Below are 20,299 nucleotides of genomic sequence, written 5' to 3' on the forward strand. Positions count from 1 at the left end.
CAATATTAAATGATTTTCAATATCTACTATTTTCATAAAACTTTTAATCAGAGTTCAATTGTTTAAAAATTTTTTTGTAAAAATCTTCGTAAGAATTCAATTCTTTTCATGAATAATAAAAATTTCTCAAGAATTCAATTATTGAAATTAGAATTTGCATAAAATTAGTCGAAGGAAATGAATTATTTAAAGTTTTTTATAAAATTCTTCGCAGGAATTAAATTATTTTTATAAATTAAGGCAAATTAAACGAAAACATTAATTATTAACGAAAACATAATTAATTATTTTTATAAATATATTTAAATTCCTTCGTGAATAATAAAATTCGTTGCAGGAATTTAATTTATTAGCAGGATAAGAAAGAAGTAAATATTTTTTATGTAAATTAGGAAAAAGTCATTAAAATAAAAAATATGGAATGGGATTTTTGTCAGTTTTGTGAATGTATTGAATAAAATTTATAAAAATAAATTGAAATAAAAAGTATGATAAAAGCTTTAAACATTCTCATTTGATTTTGGTTTCATTGCAACAACAATCGAGTTATCAACTGCAAAGATCACTTCGTCTGAAAAAGTTTCAGTTCAAGCGCGCGAATTGTTTCACGTTATTGTGTTCTTCTAAATTCCTTTTCTAAATTTTATTAAAAAATGTAACGTTTATTATTTATAAAGACTCATTTCTTCTTTATTAGTAAACGGTCAATTTTACGTATTCCACATTTAAAAAAAATACAATAACTAAATTTCTAAACCAATTTCCGAATAAACTGTAACTAAAACATACAAAAACTGGAATTAAAAATGAAAAGTCAGCGTAAAATATTAAAAATAAAAATTCTTCTTTGTATTTTAATAATCAGCTTGTAAGTATTATTTTTCTTTGTGGATATTAATGATGACTTTCAATTAATTTTTTTTTAATGTAGAAGAGTTATAGAAATGGGAAAATTAAGTTTCAACAAAAAATGGAATTTTGCAGTCAAAAATAAAAATGCTGCTAACTCAAGATTGGATTTTTTGGTAAAGAAATTTATACAAGTAGTTTATTTTATTTTATTTTCTAATTTTTTTCTGGTAAACCTATTAAATAATTAGTTAAATAATAGAAACTAAATTAAAGAGAAAGAAGAACGAGACTACGAATTATGGAATGAATCGCAATTCTAAATCAACTCTTCGTAAGAAAGTCTGCAACGTTCCGTTTATAATTCAACTTCAAAAGTGGAAGCAGCCAAAGGTAGAGAGTATTTTTTAAATAATATAATATTTAGTAAATAATATATTTTTGCAGAACATTGAATTTTCTTTTTAGGTCTTACAAGGGGCAGAAGATTTCAATGAAAAGAGTGACGAGTTTGTTGAAATTCCAGAAGATAGTAAAAATACCATAAATAATGCGACAAATGGCAATTCTGAAAAGAAAAAATCCAGACTATCTGTCGATTTTGCCAAAATGTTTCTGGTAATTGGAAGTTTAGAAGAGCCAATTAAAGAAAATATAAACTCTACGTTATTTTCACAAGATGACAAAGAAACATTTTCAAACAACGGAACAAAATTCAAAAGTATTTCAACAAATTTAAACTTTCAATTAGAGAAAAATGATTTTGCTGATAATAAAAATAAATTGACGTACGTAAATCACATTAATGTTAATATTATGAATGATACAAGTCGAATGAACAATAGTGTGCAAATTCTTGCCTTGAATGAAACGACGGGGGAAAAAGTCCTTAATCCACATCTTGGTAAAGAAAAATCATATTTTTTGTACAAAACAACTCGAAGGGATGTCAAAGTCGATTGAATTTTTCCATGGAAGCTTTTATCGAACAGTTGGCTAGTCTTTGACACCCCCTAAAACAAGTTCATCCAAAGGAATGCAGACCTTAAAAAGAAAAATCATTTTCAATTAATATTTAGAAAATTTTTATTTTATTATTATTAGATAGTAATTTCTGGAGAACAAGTGTCAATTTTCAAGAAAACAATTTAAAACCCATAAAATTTATTTGTTTATGAGCAGGAACTGTTATGAAATTAAAATAAGATTCAAAAATATTTTTGTTTTGTTTCGGATTATGTTGCCGGAATGAAGTCAACTGTTTTTAATTTTTATTTGGATATTTAAACATAACACGGCTGTCACAGGTCAGGGAAATCAGGAAAAAGTCGGGGATTTTTATTAAAAGTACTGGAAAAAATTTAATTTTCAGAATTCATAAGAAAATTCTCAATTTTTGTATCTTTTTTGTTTGCCTCGTAAACTATAAAAATTACCACGAATTCTAATACAATCTTCAATTTTTTCTATTTCTGACAATAGTTTCTTAACTTAATTCTTGAAGAATTGTCATAAAATTATTACCTAGAAATTATTTAATGAATAATTTTACATAAACATTTCAAAATTCAATTTTAAAAGAATTGCGTTTAAAATTTTCGTAAATAGATAAACTTAAAAAGGTTTCAATTTCAGAATTTTAGAAAATTTCGATTTTGAATTAATTTAATTAAAAATTTTAAAGAACTTAATGATTTTTGAAAAAGTTTAATAATTCAAATTCTTCTGAAAAAATAGTTAAATTTTTTAATATATATTTAATTAGTTATTAAAAATAATGGATTCATAGATCAATTTTAGTTAAAAACACTAAAAAAATTGAATTTCGGAGAAATTACAAATGATTGGAGAAATTCAATTGTTTTCAAATTTAATAAAATTTTTCGCAGAAATTTAATTATATTAAAAAATTTAAAAAAATTCTCGTCAAAATTCCAATTATCTTTATACCTAAATAATAAAATTCTTTACTAAATTTCAATTATTATAAAAAATTTTACTAAAATTCATATCAAAATTTCAATTCCTTTCAAAAATTTTCCTCAATTCATTGATTTTCAATATCTACTATTTTTAAAAAAATTTTCAATTTTCAATTATATAAAAAAAATTCAATAAAATTTTATGCAAACATTTAATTATTTTTATAAATAATAAAATTTTCACAGAAATTAAATTAATTTAAAATAACATTTTCTAAAAAATTTCGAAAAAATCAATTATTTAACTAAATTTTTATACAATTCTTCACAATAATTTAATTACTTTCACTGATAATAATATTTTTCATGGAAATTCAATTTTTTAAAAAAAATTTTCATAAAATTCTAAGCAAGAATTCAATTATTTTCATAAAAAATAACTCATCGAGGAATTTAAATTATTTTTAATAGGTACTATTTTCAATCAATTATTTATCGAAAAATTCAATTACTTTCATAAATGAAGTTTTACACAAGAATTTAATTATTTAAAATAAATTTTTCATAATATTTATTATATTTCGAAAAAATTAATTATTTAAAACAATGTTTATAAAATTATTATGAAGAATTAATTTATTTTCATAAATAATAAAATTTTTCGCAATAATTCAATTATTTTCATAAATAATAAAATTTTTCGCAATAATTCAATTATTTTTATAAATAATAAAATTCTTCTCAAAAATTAAATTATTTTTGATTAAATTCAATTATTTTCGACAATTTTGATGAAATTTAAAAAAAAAATTATTATCAATTATTATCAAAAATTCAGATAAAATTCTTTGAAACAATACTAATTATTTTTATGAATTGTAAAATCCTCCGCAAGAATTCAATTATTTTCATAAATAATTAAAATCTTCTTTTAGGAATTAAATTATTTTCAAAAAATATTTCTTCTAAAAAATTCAATTATTTTTGAAAATTTTAATAAAATTGTTTAAAAGAATTCAATTGTTTTCATGAATAATAAAATTCTTCTTAGGAATTCAATTATTTTCAAAAAATAAAAAAAATTCTTCTCAAAAATTCAATTATTTTTGAAAATTTTAATAAAATTTTTCAAAAGAATTTAATTATTTTCAAATAAAATAAAAGTAATCGCAGAATTTCAATTATTTTTAATACAATTTGTAATACAATTTTTAATGAATTCTTCGAAAAATACAATTTTTCTTGAAAATTTTATAAAAATTCTTCGAAAGAGTTGAATTAATTTAAAAATTTGTTGATAAAATTCTTTATAAGAATTAAAAATTTAAAAACATTCAATTATTCAATAAATTATTTATTTTTGTATTTAAATAAGTGAATTCTCGTAGAATTTTCTAATAAAAATTGATTCAAAAATTATAGCATGAATTTTTAGAAATAATTGAATTTTGAAAAGGTTTCAAATTAAAATATTTGAAAATTTGAAAAAATTATAATAACGATTAAATATTTATTTAAAAATGAAGTTATTGATATTTTAAAAAATGATCATTTTTACAAAATTCTATTGAAGAGTAATTCCACGTGAACTGATCCAATTAAAAAAATTAGATGTTAAGGGACATTGTTAATTTTCATTTTTAATGGAAAGCTGAGATTTTTCCCAATAAATTATAATTTATTGGGAAAAATAATAATATAATAATAAATAAAAATAAAATAATAATAAAATTAAAATAATAATAAAAATACATTTAATTATGTGTCTAAATTTAAAAAATTGGACAACAATGGGTTTTCAAAAAATAAACAAAAAGTGTTTGAAAATTTTGGTTTTTTTTTGTTGAAAACCCACTGTTGACCATTTTTTAAAATTTACATAATTTACTGAAGAAAACTTCAGATTTCCAATGAAAATGATAAAAAATTAGAAAAAGGGGTAACTTTTTGTAAAAATTGAAAAATAAGGTTTATTTTTGAAAAAAGCGGGGCTAAATAATTTTTTTTCGAAAAAGGAGTTTTGTATTGAAAAGTACACAAAAAACGCTTTAAAATTCACAATAAAAAATTGAAATCTGTCAAGTTTTATTGAAATGATACGGAATCGAAATCAATAATTTCGCTTAAAACTTAAACGATATAACTGCGAACCCTATAATTTACACAATTAATTTTGAATAAAGTTAATATTTTAGTATTTTATTGCTTTTATCTAAAACAACAATTTACCAGAGTTTTAAGTAATTCCTGGAAAATAAAATTTTTTACGTGATCGTTTCAAGTGGAACCACCCAGAAGAGATATGAAAGAAATTGCATAACAAAAAAATGTTTTGGTTATAAATTTTCTTCTTGAAAATCGATATATTTAATTTTCTAGAAAATACTATTAATAATTAAATTATTTACATGTTAATTAATTATTTTTCTACCGTTCTGCGTTCTCTTGGATGAATCACCTTAAAAAGAAATTTCAACATTACGGAAAAATAAATTTAATTTAATTAAATTAATATTAATTAATTAATTGAAATTAATAATACTATTAAATTTGATAAATTTTAATAATTAATGCAGTAAATGAATAAACAAACAATTTCAGAATTTTCGAAAAATGTAAATAATATTTTCGAAGAAAAGTAGATTTACAATTATCGATTATGGCAGTTAACAATTTAAATGATTGTAATTATTATTGTTAATTTTTTCGAAAGTGAGAAATTTCTGTATTTCTTGATTGAATCAAGTCAGTATAAATTGAAACAAAATGGACTTTAAATTTGTTTCTTTTTTATATATACATATATGTATCTACATAAACTTAAGAATTTTCACGAGTAATATGTATATATATAAATCTAACAAATATCGATATATTTTTTACTAATTATAATTTATTAAATTAAATAAACGTAACTGACGAATAAACACTTTTTTTGTAGGGAAAAAATTTGAATCTTTTTCATCGAACAAAAACATAAACATACCTCATTGTATTTTTTTGTTTGTCAATAAATAGCATTTAGAAAAAATATATTTCAATCTTTCGCATGTATATAGAAGCAGAAAAAGGAACATACCAGTCACGTAGTGACTTGTTCATGAGAACGATGATGAAAGACAAAAGAAATGCCACTGGACCAACACTGTCGAAGAGGTATGTCTGGCAAATGTTTCGGAGTGTGGGAATGCCTCCAATCCGATAGATCGGATGTGCAGTCAGAATTTTCTGGAGGTCCTTTTACTTCCACTCCGTTCACACATCTCTTGCATTTAAATCTGAAATTAGTAAATTCAAATTATTCAATTTCTTCATTCGAAAATAATTCTATTTTTTCAATTTACTGAAAAACAATTATTCAAAAAATTAAATACTTTTTATGATTTTAAATTTCCGATTACTATTTTATTAGCCATTTAGCAATATCATTAAATTGTTAAAGACATTTGATTTTCATTTTAGAATTTTTTTTTTACTTTTTAAATAATCAGGGTTGCCACAAAAATTTAATTTTGATTTTCCCTGACTTTTCCCTGATTACTATAGGAGACAAAATTTTGACTATTTCCATGACCCAAAAGAATTTTCTGATTCACTCTAAAAATTATTAAATACTCAAAAACATTTTCTATTATATTCATTCACACGGAGAGAAAATATATATTAAATTTTGTAAAAATATTTTACAATTTGGGGAAAAAGTGCAACAAACCGAAATTTTGACATAGAAAATACTAAACAGTGAAAGGAATAATATGAAATTTAGTAAAGTTATATTAAAATTCTTGATATTTGATATAATTATACCAAGTTTCACATGAGTTTTTTTAAAGTTTAGTATTTTTTATATCAAAATTTCGCTTTGTTGCATTATTCGAAAACAAAAATAACTTCATTTTCAAATAAAAATTTAATCCTTATTATTTCTCCATGGCAATTAAGATTTTCAAAACTTTCAAATTCAAACCTTTTGAAAGTCAATAACTTATAATAATTAAAGATAATTTCAATTCAATCATTATCTTCTTCTACTTTAAATAAATTATTTTTAATCATTTTATTTTTTTAAAGTTCTACTTTGAGAATTTTTAAATCCATTTGCTTACAATTCAATTTCACGTGAAATTTCAATTATTCGGAAATTCTTCAATTAAATGTACATCAGAAAATAAAAACTTGAAATAATTTTTAAAAATTTTGATTAAGATTTTCGAAAAAAATTAGTTCCATAGAATTTTCAATTAAAAGAATGAAAAATTCGGATTATCAAAGATTTTAATTTGAAATCTTTACTAAATTGAATTATTTCTAACAATTGCCATTATTAGTAACTTTTCCAAAATTCAAATATTATCTATAACTTTAATTGAAATTAATTTTTAAAGAAATTTCGATTACAAAATTCTACGAGAATTCAATTATTTAAATATAAACGTAAATAATTTATTGAATAATTGAATGTTTCTCAAAATTGAATTCTCATTAAGAAATTTGGCAACAAATTTTAAAATAATTCAATTTTTTCGGCGAATATGACTGCCTCCGAATACATTTATTATTTATGAAAATAATTAAATCTCCGAAAGAAATTATAAAATTTATGAAAATAATCGAAAATTTACCATGAATTTTATTAAATTTTTTGAAAATAATTAAATTCTTGTGATGAAAATTATTGAATTTTTCAATAAATTTTAGTAAAATTCGTGAAAATAATTAAATTTTGTAGAAGAATTTTGCTGTTAATTTACGAAAATAATTGAAATATTGAGGACAATATTTTTTAGATTTTTTGAAAATAATTCAATTTCTGCGAAGAATATTATTAATTTTGAAAATAATTGAATTCTTCTGATAAATATTGTTATTTATGAAAATAATTGAATTTTGCAATTCATTTTAATAAAATTCCTGAATATAATTGAATTTTGGCGAAGAATTTTGCTATTTATAAAGATAATTGAAACATTGACAAGAATTTTTTTTTTAAATTTCTGAAAATAATTGATGTTCTGATAGTTGAATTTTTTCAATGAATTGCGTTAAAACTTTTAAAATTTAAACTAATTTCAGCAGAATTGAAATAAAAATTTTTCATTAAAAAATATTTCATTGAATGAATAAAAATACTCTTATTTTTTTGCTAAAAGCAAATAAAATTATGAAAAAATGACACTCCTTTTTATTATAGTGTAAAAAGTATTAAGCGTAGAAAAGAAAAAGAATAAAAATTTTCTCTACTTTTTTCCCTTAAAACTAGTAAAATTATGAAAAAAGTGACACCTAGTAGAAGAGATTACGTCAACTTTTCTGTTAGATATACATATATGAAAAAATATTGATTTTACATACTTTTCTAATTATTCAATTTTCTCGAAGCTAATTAACATTTTTTAACGTTCTTGGACTCATTTCAATCACTATTTAATAAAGAATTCAATTTACTTACCAGGTTCTTTATTCTTACCAGGTGCAAGCCGGGAAAGTCAAATCATAAAATTTCGGAAAATTAAGAAATACTTTTGCAACAAAAAAATAATTTTTAAAAATTAAATAAATTAGAAAGAAAATTATTTACGAAAATATCGATAAATAAATTAAATTCTATATTAAATAATTATAAAAATGAGTCCATGAAAGTTGAAAAATGTTAATTTTTTAGCTTCTAAGAAATTGAATAATTAAGACAAGCACGCAAATTAATACTTTTTTTCTATATCTAACAGAAAAATTGACGTAATCTCTGTCATTTTTTTCACAACTTTACCAGCTTTTAGAAAAATAGAGATATGTACATAAATTATTAATAACAATTGTAAACGCAATTCTTCTAAAATTCAAAAAAGTTTGTTTATAAATTATGGAACCTTCAGGGAAAAATAAAATAAAATTTTTGCAGTAACTCTGAAATTGTAATATTGAAATAAATTAAATTAGGATAATTTAAATTTTAGATTACTAGAAAATTAATTTTTTCATTCAACTCTAAGTCCGTAGATAAAATAAAAAAAAATGTCCACTTACTTGGAATGAGTATCAGAAATAGTATTTTCCTCTAATCTGAAAAGATCTCTTAAATCGCTAAGAGTAAAGTGTCGAGCTACGTCTTCGTCCTGATCGACGACAGTCGAACTCAAAGCCTTCTTGTGAGCCTGTCGCTGGAAAATCTTCTCTTCAATCGTACCAGTCTAAAAAAGACAAATAATAAAATAAACCACTTTTTTCTTGAATGACTTTGGTCTTAGATAAATGTAAAAAAATTGTAAAATCTCACGCAAAGAAAGCGATAAACGAAACAGGGCTTTTTCTGTCCGTCTCTCCAAACGCGAGCCATGGCTTGATCGTCGTTCGCCGGATTCCAGTCTGGATCGAACATGACAAGACGATTTGCGCCAATTAAATTCAAACCACAACCGCCGGCTTTTGAACTCAGCATGAAGATGAAGTCCGAACTGTTGGGATCGTTGAAGGATTCTACAATCTTCGCTCTCTTCTTTATTGTCATTGAACCGTCCAATCTCACATAGCGATAACTTCGTTTGTGGGACAGTTTTTCGAAAAGATCCAACGTCTGGGTGTAGTTGGAGACGAGGACAATTTTATCGGTGGTTGTTGATTTAATTGAAGCCAAGAGACAGTCGAGCACCATCAGCTTTCCAGATAATTCGGGCTGCACTTCTCTGAAAGACAATGTGGATTTTCCATTATTTACTTGCTTAAATTATTAATTATTAATAAATAAATAATAAATCAATCAATTATTAAGGCGGGGTTATTTCCCTCATTACTGATAAATTCGCTCACAGACTTATCTGCTTCTTTTTAACCATGAAATGAAGTTCGAAACTTTTATTAAAAAGTAAAAATTTTAAATTAGTAAAAATTTAATTTAATTCTAGTTAAAAGCTAATTTGAAGAAAATAAATCAATAAGCGAATTAACCCACAAAGAGCGAAATAGCACCGATTTCCAATATTCAGTAATGCTTGAAAAAATAATTTAAGAACTTCTAAAGAACCAAATTAACTTTTTCCAGGTCTTCTTTTGAAGAAGTAGTAGTCAGGCTTCGCAATCATCTACTAAAACCTACTATTTACTACTTCTTTCACGTTATGCTATTATTTGGGTACTTTTTTTCGATTTCTGACACTAAAAGCTACTATTTCTATTTTTTTTTTTTTTTTTTTTTTGAGAATTCCCACTACTTTAAATTCGCTAACACTAGAAATCAAAAAACTATTCTCAAAAATTATAACCAAATTCTTTAAAACGATTCAATTGTTTTCAAAAAATATTCCAAATTCAATTATTTTCAAAATCTAGTATTTTCGTCAAATTTCGCAAAAGAATTCAATTATTTAAAAAAATATTGATAAAATTCATCCAAAATTCAATTAATTTAATTAAATTAAATTAATTTTCAAAAAACTTACGAAAAAATCAATTATTTAACCAAAATTTTTATACAATTCTATACAATTCAATTGCTTTAACTAATAATAACATTTTCACGGAAATTGAATTTTTAAAAAAATTTTGTATAAAATTCTAAGCAAGAATTCAATTATTTATTATTTAATTATTATTTAATTATATTAATTTATTATTTAATTTAAAAAATTAATTATTTAATTTGTTAATAAAATTCTTTTTAAGAATTCAATTATTTTCAAAAACAGCAAAATTTTTCACTGAAAATCAATTTTATTAAAACATTTTAATAAAATTTTTAGCAAAAAATTCAATTATTTTCATATATATAATAAAAATCTTCTCAGGAATTCAATTATTTTTGAAAATTTTAATAAAATTTTAAACAATTATTAAATTATTTTCATAAATATAATCAAATTCATAGCAGGATTTCAATTATTTTTAATACAATTTTACAGGAATTGCTAAAAAAATGTAATTATTCTTAAAAATTTGATTTCAATTCCTCTAAAAAATCAATTATTTAGTAGTGTCTTTTAAAAATTTTTTGGAAGAATTCAATTATTCTTTTAGACTTTAATAAAATTCTTCCCAAGAATTCAATCATTTACATAAATAACTCTTCAAAATATTTCAATTATTTCGATAAATAACAAAATTATTCCCAGAAATTAAATTATTTTGAGGCATTTTAATAAAATTCTTTGCAAAATTCAATTATTTTCATTAATAACAATAATTATCAGAAGAATTCAATTAATTTTAAAAGTAATAGATTTCTTCTTGGAAATTCAATTATTTACAAAAATTTTAATAAAATCGTTCACAAGAATTCAATTATTTTCATAAATAATAAAATTCAATTATTTTCATAAATAATAAAATTCAATTATTTTCAGAAATTTTAATAGAATTCTTCGTAAAATTTAATTATTAAAAAAAAATTGTTTGTAAAAATCTTAGTAAGAATGGAATAATAAAAATTATGAATAATAATTTTCATGAATAATAAAAATTTCTCAGGAAAATTCAATTATTTATTTAATTAGAATTTGCATAAGACTAGTCGAAAGAAATCAATTATTTAAAATTTTTTATACAATTCTTGTCAAGAAATAAATTATTTTTATAAATATTTAAATTCTTTCATGAATAATAAAATTCATGGCATAAATTCAATTTATTAGCAAGATAAGAAAGATGTAAATATTTTGTTGTTAAATTAAAGATAATTTTAGGATAATTTCAAGGACATACCTTTCTAAAAATATTAATTTTTAGTGAAGAATAAATAATCTTACTTTGTACTGTAATTTGCCGGCAGTAATTTTGAAGCTCCTTCAAATCCTTCCGAGTTCTCTTTAATTTTCTCATAAACTAAATCGGGATGATTGCACAACTTTTTTAAGAGTGTTATTGCAGACAAAGCAGTAATGCTTTTTCCATTTTTGACGTTTTCTTTTTCTGAAAAAATCCAACATTAAATGTAAATATATTTATGTATATTTGCTTTATATTTATGTAAATCTTAAAGGGTCTTAATTGTAACCCGTTTATGTCATGAATAAATGAATAAATAAATAAATAAATAAACATTAAATTAGAGAATGGTAACAACAACTGTTCAGATTACCGCAATTGTTTGTTAACAATAAGCATAGAAATTACCTTGCATTGATCTCTTAATACTATCACTTTTGATAAAGTTCTTGTAAAGCTGATTCTGTAAAGCGCTCATTTTTATACAAACAACCAATTCATGTTTCAAAGGTAAATATTTGGAAAGCAGAGCACTAGTTCTTCTGATAAGACACTTATTGACAACTGCCACCAACTCTGCCAATCTCTCCTGAGCCAATGCCCGCTCTTTATCACTTGCCATTGCATCCTGACCGCGAAGAATTGGATTTTCGAATTTTTTTCTAAATTCCTGAAAAGAATTCAATTTTTACTCATCTCTCGTTTAGTGCGAGTCGATTTTTTCCATGACAGAATTTTGTTTACCTGCGCAGATCCAAGTAATCCTTGATTTACGAACTGAATGAGGGAGAAATACTCGAGAAGATCATTCTGAATTGGGGTTCCACTAAGAAGTACTCTTCGCTTTGCCTTTATACCCATCAGAGCTTGATACGTTTGGTTCTCGCAATTTTTGAGACGATGACCTTCGTCGCAAAGGACGAGGCCGACTTCGTCTTCATGTAGCACGTGAGCGTGCATACGAAATGTTTCGTAACTAATAATGAGAATTGGATTTGCGCATCTTCGTCCGTATGTCTTCATGAAACCTCTGAGCTTTGCGTCTATGTCGTTCTTACTGCCCCCGTCGATCGCGAGGGGTTTCACTCTGTTGTTCAGCCATTTGAAGATTTCGTTGTACCAGTTTTTCACAAGAGAACTTGGAGATACTATTATTGCTTTTTCGATTAAGGGTTTTGCTTCGGGGCCTGAAAAAGAGAAAATCATACAATTTTTTCTAAAAAAGAGTTAAGCGAAAATAGTTCAAAGCTGGTTACTCGATAAACTTAAACAGGGCTCGAACCAGTGAAAATAATTAAAAATACGGATTTTACGGACTAAAAATTAAAAATTACGGAACACTTACTGAAAAAAATAAAACCAACCCAAGTCAAATAAGAGAACATTTTTTACTTAAAAATATAAATTAAATTTCTTCATTTCTATAAAACAAGAAAATATCGATCGATAATAATAATATCGATAAGACTCGTTTTATGATAAAAAACTAAAGATGACCGAGTGATCAAATCATTATTGGATATCACAAGAATATTGTTACAATTTTTAATTAAAATTCTTTTTTAAATCAATTATATTTAAAAAGTTTTGAAAAAGTTCTCTGAAAATTTTCAAGTCCGTTTGTTTACTGTTCAATTTTAAAAAAACTCGATTATTCGGAAATTCTTCATTAAATATATATTAGAAAATAAAAACTACCAATAATTTCAAGAAAAAATACAATTAAACTTTTAAAAAAATAAATTCTGCGGTATTGTTAGTTAAAAGTATGAAAAATTAAGATTTTTAGAGATTTTAATATGAAACCTTTTAAAAATTCAATTATTTTTAAAAAATTCACACTATGACGCTTCTAATATTCAATTATTATCTAAAATTTAAAATTAAATTCATTTTTAAATCAATTTTTATTACAAAATTTTATGACAATTTAATTATTTAAATGTAAAAGTAAATAATTTATTGAATAAAATTGAATTCTCAGAAAGATTTTTATTTTATAAACAAAGTTTTAAATAATTGAATTCTTTTGACGAATTTCAATAAAATTTTTAAGAATAATTACATTTTTCGAGGAATTTGATTAAAATTGTATTAAAAATAATTGAAATCCTGCAATAAATTTTATTATTTATGAATTGAATTCTTGGGAAGAATTTTATTAAAAAATTTAAAAATAATTGAATTCCTGTGAAAAATTGTAAATAATTGAGTTCTTTCAAAGAATTTTAAAATAACATTTTTTTTAATATTTCTTTTTTAGAGGAATTGAAATAAAAAATTTAAGAATAATTAAATTTTTTGAACAATTCCTGTAACATTGTATTAGAAATAATTGATTTTCTGTGATGAATTTTATTATTTGAATTGAACTGAATTCATCACAAGAATTTTATTATTTATGAAAATAATTGAATTGTTGCGGAAAATGTTATTGAAATTTTTTAAAAAGAATTAAATTTATGTCAAAAATTTTGTTATTTTAGAAAATAATTAAATTCTTCAGAAGAATTTTATAAACATTGTTTTAAATAATTAATTATTTTGAAATATACTAAATACAGTAGAACCTCGATTATCCGAGGTAATGTGGGGAAGAGGTACCTCGGATAATCGAAAACTCGGATAACACGGAACCAATGAAAATTTAAAAATTTTAAATTATTTTTCATGTGTTTAAAGTGTTAGAATAATATTAAATGACAAAAATGGACGAAATTTTAAATGCAATGATCACAAATAGTGGTTTTGTAAAATTTATTTTCCAAATTTAGTCGCTCGATCCGTTTTATCCGAGTTATTCCGCATTATCCGAGCATGTTTAGTGCCTCGGATAATCTGGAATCTCGGATAATCGAGGCTCGGATAACCGAGGTTCTACTGTATTATGAAAATTTTCTTTTAACTAATTGAATTCTCTTGGAAAACTTTATTTTTGAAAATAATTGAATTTTTCGATTAAATAATTTAAAATAGTATTAAAAATAAATAAAATTCTTAGATGATTTTCAATTTCTATGAAAACAATTAAATTCTTGCTTTGAATTTTATCAAAAATTTTTTTAAAATATTGAATTTTCTGAAATGTTAACTAAAATTTTATTTTTAAATAAATTTTTGTTAAAAAATTCTAAGAGAATTAAATTATTTAAATACAAAAACAAATAATTCATTGAATAATTAAATTCTCATAAAAAATTTTAAAAACAAAATTTTTAAATAATTGAACTCTTTTGACGAATTTTAATAAAATTTTTAAGAATAATTACATTTTTCGAGAAATTCGATTAAAATTGTATAAAAAATAATTGAAATTCTAAAATGAGTTTTATTATTTATAAAAATAATAGAAAAATTTAAAAAAATTGTATTATTTATGAAAATAATTTAATTATTGCAAGGAAATTTATAAAAAAAATTTGTAAATAATTGGATTTCTGTAAAATTTTTATTATTTACAAAAATAATTAAATGTTTGTGTAGAATTTTATTAAACTTCTTTTTTAATTGTCTTCTTTTAAAAAATTTTATTAATATAGTAAATATTGAAAATCATTGAATTGAAGAAAATTTTCGAAAATAATTGAAATTTTTCCAAGAATTTTATTAAAATTTTCGAAAATAATTGTATTTTTGTAATCATTTGTAACTTCACCAAAATTAAATTCTTTTTTGTCTTTTTAACTAAAATTCTGCTATAAATCCATTTTTTTCAATAATTAAATAAGTAGGTATTAAAAAGTTATCTGATTTCAAAAGAATTAAAATTAAAATTTTTCAAAAAAATAATTGAATGTTTTTTTTAAATTGAATTCGCATAAAAAATTTTCTCAACAAATTTTTATTTTTATTATTTATGAAAACAATTGAATCTCTGTAAAAATTTGTATTATTTATGAAAATAATGTAATTATTGCGAAGAAAATAAAAAATTTATAAATACATAATTGAATTCCAGTAACATGTTTATTATTTACAATAATAATTAAATGTTTGCGTAGAATTTTATTAAATTTTTTTTTAATAATTGTCTTCTGTTGAATAATGTTATTAAAATAGTAAATATTGAAAATCATTGAATTGAAGAAAATTTTCGAAAATAATTGAAATTTTTCCAAGAATTTTATTAAAATTTTCGAAAATAATTGAAATTTTGCGAATAATTTTATTAATTTTAAAAATAATTGAATTTCTCCAATCATTTGTAATGTGTTAAAAATTCTCCAAATTATATTGTACAATTTACGAACTTTTTCGTTCTTTTTCTTTTTTTACGGACTTCAAGCAAATTTACGGACCTTGGCGGAATTTACGGACCTAGTTTGAGCCCTGCGTTCAAAAAACCTGAAATTAATATATCAGGCATTTTATCTGAAAACGATCCCCCTTGAAAATAATTACCAATGTAAGGCTCTTTTCAGAGAATTATTTCTCCTATTTAATAAAACCAAATTATATTTGCTATTAGCAGTTTTCCAAAAAAATTTCTTCATAGTTGCCTCAGAAATTTGATTTTGTTTTTCCCTGATTTCTAGACAGAATTTTGACTCTTTCCCTGTCCCTAAAGAATATTCTGATTCTCTCTAAAAATTATTCAAGAAATTGCGTGTCTAATTTATTTATATTACAAATATAAAAAAAAATCTTAAATCAAAATCAGATTGTAGGTACACTAGAATATTATACACTAATTCCAGGTTTTTTTTAAATTATCAAGCAGCCAACTTTAGACATTTTTGGCTGAACTGACCCCTAAATTTTATTATCAATAAAGATAATTAGAGACTAAGGAAAAATGTAATATTCCAATTACCCTGTTTCAAAAGAGTCCACAAAAGTGTTATACACTGTAACGTTTTACCGAGACCCATTTCATCGGCCATTATGCATCCGTAAGCATCCTCTATACGAACTCCAGTGACACATTCGTACATAAACTTGACGCCTTCCCTCTGATGTGGCCGCAGAATGTTGCACAGCAAAGGATCCACCACTACATGTACCAATTGCTTATTTCTGAAAATAATTTCTCCTTTGAATATGATACTTTTTTTTACAATATTAAAAAGAGAAAAAGAAAACTTACGCATCGAGTTTTATTTTATCGTGTTCGGATATTTCAGGTGGAACATAAACGACCAAAGCATTCGCCTCATCAGGATCGTGTAGAGCTCTTCTAGGACCTGATAATCGAAAACCCAGAGAACGACCCGAGAGTTCATAGCCGGGAATTGGAATTTTAAATGGTTTACTTAAAAGTTTCCGAACTCTGAGTTCCTTTAAATTATTGGAGAAATGACAAAATATTAATTAACGAATTCGACAGATTTGGTATTTGATTTGTCAAAAAAAAAACAATCGTCTTACATGTTCGGATATAACTTCTTGTGTAGCGTGGAGATCTTGATCAGAAAGAAGTAGCGGCTTGAGTTCTTTAATAACAACTTCCTTTGTTTTTCTGCTACGTTTCTCCTTCTGTACTATGATTGTCGCAGGTTTCACGAAAGGCAGCTCATTACAATTGTCCGAAACGAGTGGACGCTTGCCCCTCTGACTCGGGGCGAAGTGTCTTATCTTTAAATTACATTTTACATTTTAATTAAAGTAATTATTCTATTAAGAAAATTTTAAAATCCTTTTCAAAATACAGAATTTAAAATTTCATCTCAATATTGATATTTTAAGTTTTTGTATTATAAATGTGTATTTAAATTTCATTTTGCTTCCTCGTGGAGGAAATTTTGTAGTCGTTTGATTTATTAATTTTTTAAAAATGGTTTAAACAAATTTTTCTCTATACAGGAATGTTTATCATAGGTATATAAATATCTCAAAATAGACACAAAGATTTCTAAAAATCATCAGAAAAATTTTTTTTTGAATTTATTTTGAATTAAATTTTTAAAGATGGATATTAAATTTAACATTAATAAAATATTATTCTTTGCATCAAGATGAATCGATTGATCTATATATAAAATGTAAATTAAGTTAGAATTTAGAGAATTAATCACAATTATTAAAGCAGAAAAATTCGCATTTTTATCAAAAATTTAATTCTTTCAGACTTCGCACTCAATAAAATTTTTAAAAAAAGCAAAAAGTAGTTTTTTTAAACTAAAAAAATAGTAAAAAAAAATAGCTTTCGCAAAATTAAACTTAACGGCCAAAAAAATTGGTTTAAGACACTTTACAAAACTGACAAAAATTCCATTCTATATTTTATTTTCCTGATTTTTTACTAATTTTTTAAAAATAACGAATTTTATTATTTACGAAAGAATTTAAATATTTAGAAAAATAATTTAATACTTAAAAAGAATTTTATTTAAATAATTGATTTCTTTCGACTAATTTTATGCAAATGAAATTTTTATTATTCATGAAAAATAATTGAATTCCTACGAAGATTTTTGCAAAAAATATTTTTTAATTAATTGAATTCTGTTTGAAAATTTTATGAAAATAGTAAATAATGAAAATCATTGAATTGCGAAAAGTTTTTGAAAATAGTTAAATTTTACAAAGAATTACATTAAAATTTTTGACGTAATTGAATTTTTTCGAAGAATTATTTTTGTCAATAATTGAATTCTCGGGAAGAATTTTATTTAAATCTAAAAAAATAATTGAATAATTTCAAAAAAATTTAAGTACAACTGTATTTAAAATAATTGATTTCTTTCGAACAATTTTATTAAAATATTAATTTGAGAATAATTGAATTCCTGTGAAAAATTTTAATATTTTTGTAAATAATTGATTTTTTCCGAGGAATTGAAATCAAATTTTTAACAATAATTACATTTTTTAAGCAAGTCCTGTAAAATTGTATTAAAAATAATTGAAATCCTGCGATGATTTTTATCATTTATGAAAATAATTGAAAAAGTTGCTAAGAATTATATTAAAATTTTCAAAAATAATTGAATTCCTGAAAAGAATTTTATTATTTATAAAAATAATTGAATTATTGCGAAAACTTTTATTAAAATGTTTTAAAAAGAATTGAATTTCTGAGAAAAATTTTGGTATTTTTGAAAATAATTGAATTCTTTATAAGAATTTTATAAACATTGTTTTAAATAATTAATTTTTTCGAAAGATAATAAATATCATGAAAATTATATTTTAAATAATTGAATTTTTGTGGAAAACTATTTGTAAAAATAATTGAATTTTTCGATAATTGAAATTGTGCAAAAAAATTTATTTAAATTTTTAAAGATAATTGAAATTTTGGTGAAAAATTTCGCTACTTATTTATAAAGATAATTGAATTCTTGACGAGATATTCGTTAAAATTTTGATAAATAATTGAATTTCTTCGAAGAATTTGATTACTTTTTAAAATAAGTTAATTCTTGTAATGAACATTGTTATTTATAAAAATAATTGAATTTTTCAATAAAGTTTACTAAAATGCCTCAAAATAATAAAATTTTCGGGAATAATTTTATTAAAATATTTGATAATAATTGAATTCCTGTAAAAAATTCTAATATTTTTGTAAATAATTGAATTCTTTCAAAGAATATGAAAAAAACATTTTTTTAAATCATTGATTTTTTCGAAGAATTGGAATCAAATTTTTAAAAATAATTAAATTTTTTGAGTAACTCCTGTAAAATTGTATGAAATTTATTAAAAATAATTAAAATCCTACGATGAATTTTAATATTTATGAAAATAATCTATTGTTTTCCCATTTTCGAACTTTACATAATTTATTGGAAAAAATTACCTTTTTGCCAAGAAAAATGATTTTAAAAAAATGAAAAAGGGTACTTATTGTTTGTGAACATTGAAAAATAAAATTGATTTTTAAAAAAGAAGGAGTCAGTAAATGTTTTTAAAAATAATGTTTTAGTATTGAAAAGTACAGAAAAATATACAAAATTAATTATAGAAAAATTGAAATTCTTTAATTTTTGTAGAAATTATATTAATTCAAATATGAATTAATTAGATTAGTTTTTGATTAGATTAGTTCACGTGAAATTGTTCATTTAATAATTAATAATAAATTACATTTTTCGAAGTTTTAGTCACACATTTTTTAATATTCATAAATGAAATAGTTTTTTATTAAAGAAGATCGTATGTCATCAGAGTTAGAGAAAAAATTACTTTGTATTATATTAAATTTTCTGTTTACTATAATTAACACCACTTTTCAAAGATTAAAAATATTCAATTTTTGTTTCAATTGTAAAATAATACGAATAATACAAACCATTTTGAATTTTGAGGTTAGTAGACAAACGAAAAAGATTCCTCCATTAATTCATTGAATATCACTTCAATTTGAAGAATAAAAATATTTCCCACTCTAGGTAGTCATAATTTCATACATAAATATCATATAAACTTAAGGAAAGTGCAATTATTAGATACAAAAATAACTAACAACACAAGAACGAACACACTTTTTGTTTTGCACTGTTTTGTTTGTAATAAAAGTCGGTTGAGTGCCGTGAAGTTGGCTCCAAGTATAACGGAGCTTCTACAATGGGTGAAAAAAAGACCTCAATGCGTGTTACGTGCCAGCCTTGATGTTATGACTTCCGTAAGAGCCAGAAACAATTGTAAATAGTTGAAAAATTTTCACCATGGCAGCGTTTTGTAACTAGGCCATGAGTGTGAGAGAGATGGAGATGTCTCCATTTCTTTTGCACTTATGGCCTAGTTACAAAACGCAACGCAAAACGTTGCTATGGGACACCAGCTATTTGCTTGACCAAAACATCGTGAGAGTATAAATTGATTATCTTATTAATTAGTTAAACTAAAAATTAATGCTGAGGCTGGAGTCCCATGGCAGCGTTTTGCAT

General features: G+C 22.6%; 2 protein-coding genes across 4 annotated transcripts; one reads left to right on the forward strand and one right to left on the reverse strand.

Annotated features, from left to right (window-relative positions):
* Positions 1-909: 909 nt before the first annotated feature.
* LOC122507473 lies at positions 910-1,812 on the forward strand. The gene is made up of 3 exons (XM_043620202.1): positions 910-1,025; positions 1,126-1,242; positions 1,318-1,812. Exons 1-3 carry the CDS (start codon positions 945-947, stop codon positions 1,810-1,812), a joined length of 693 nt encoding a protein of 230 aa, XP_043476137.1. The 5' UTR covers positions 910-944.
* On the reverse strand, positions 1,269-19,937 carry LOC122507472 (DNA repair and recombination protein RAD54-like). 3 transcript variants are annotated; one of them, XR_006302120.1, is made up of 12 exons: positions 19,702-19,937; positions 16,833-17,039; positions 16,552-16,742; positions 16,279-16,481; positions 12,210-12,652; positions 11,874-12,135; positions 11,507-11,669; positions 9,046-9,451; positions 8,796-8,959; positions 5,851-6,049; positions 5,180-5,229; positions 1,269-1,893 (listed from the first exon to the last, which is right to left on the reverse strand). XR_006302120.1 is itself a non-coding variant. In XM_043620201.1 (11 exons), exons 1-10 carry the CDS (start codon positions 19,702-19,704, stop codon positions 5,854-5,856), a joined length of 2,238 nt encoding a protein of 745 aa, XP_043476136.1. In that variant the 5' UTR covers positions 19,705-19,937; the 3' UTR covers positions 1,269-1,893; positions 5,851-5,853. The 3 variants fall into 3 exon arrangements, 2 of the variants coding, with proteins under 2 accessions (XP_043476136.1, XP_043476135.1); XM_043620201.1 differs by lacking the exon at positions 5,180-5,229; XM_043620200.1 differs by lacking the exons at positions 1,269-1,893; positions 5,180-5,229 and having other exon boundaries at positions 5,367-6,049.
* Between the last annotated feature and the right edge of the window lie 362 nt (positions 19,938-20,299).

The sequence above is a fragment of the Leptopilina heterotoma genome, unplaced genomic scaffold, assembly GCF_015476425.1.
Source record: "Leptopilina heterotoma isolate Lh14 unplaced genomic scaffold, ASM1547642v1 Lhet_47, whole genome shotgun sequence".
NCBI lineage: Eukaryota > Metazoa > Arthropoda > Insecta > Hymenoptera > Figitidae > Leptopilina > Leptopilina heterotoma.

Coding starts and splice junctions, on each gene's coding strand:
- LOC122507473 (XM_043620202.1), top strand. CDS start 945: ATGGGAAAATTAAGTTTCAACAAAAAATGGAATTTTGCAGTCAAAAAT. Junction 1,026..1,125: donor ACTCAAGATTGGATTTTTTG/GTAAAGAAATTT, acceptor ACTAAATTAAAG/AGAAAGAAGAACGAGACTAC. Junction 1,243..1,317: donor AAAAGTGGAAGCAGCCAAAG/GTAGAGAGTATT, acceptor TTTTCTTTTTAG/GTCTTACAAGGGGCAGAAGA.
- LOC122507472 (XM_043620201.1), bottom strand. Junction 16,743..16,832: donor AAGAAGTTATATCCGAACAT/GTAAGACGATTG, acceptor AATAATTTAAAG/GAACTCAGAGTTCGGAAACT. Junction 8,960..9,045: donor TCGTTTATCGCTTTCTTTGC/GTGAGATTTTAC, acceptor TGTCTTTTTTAG/ACTGGTACGATTGAAGAGAA.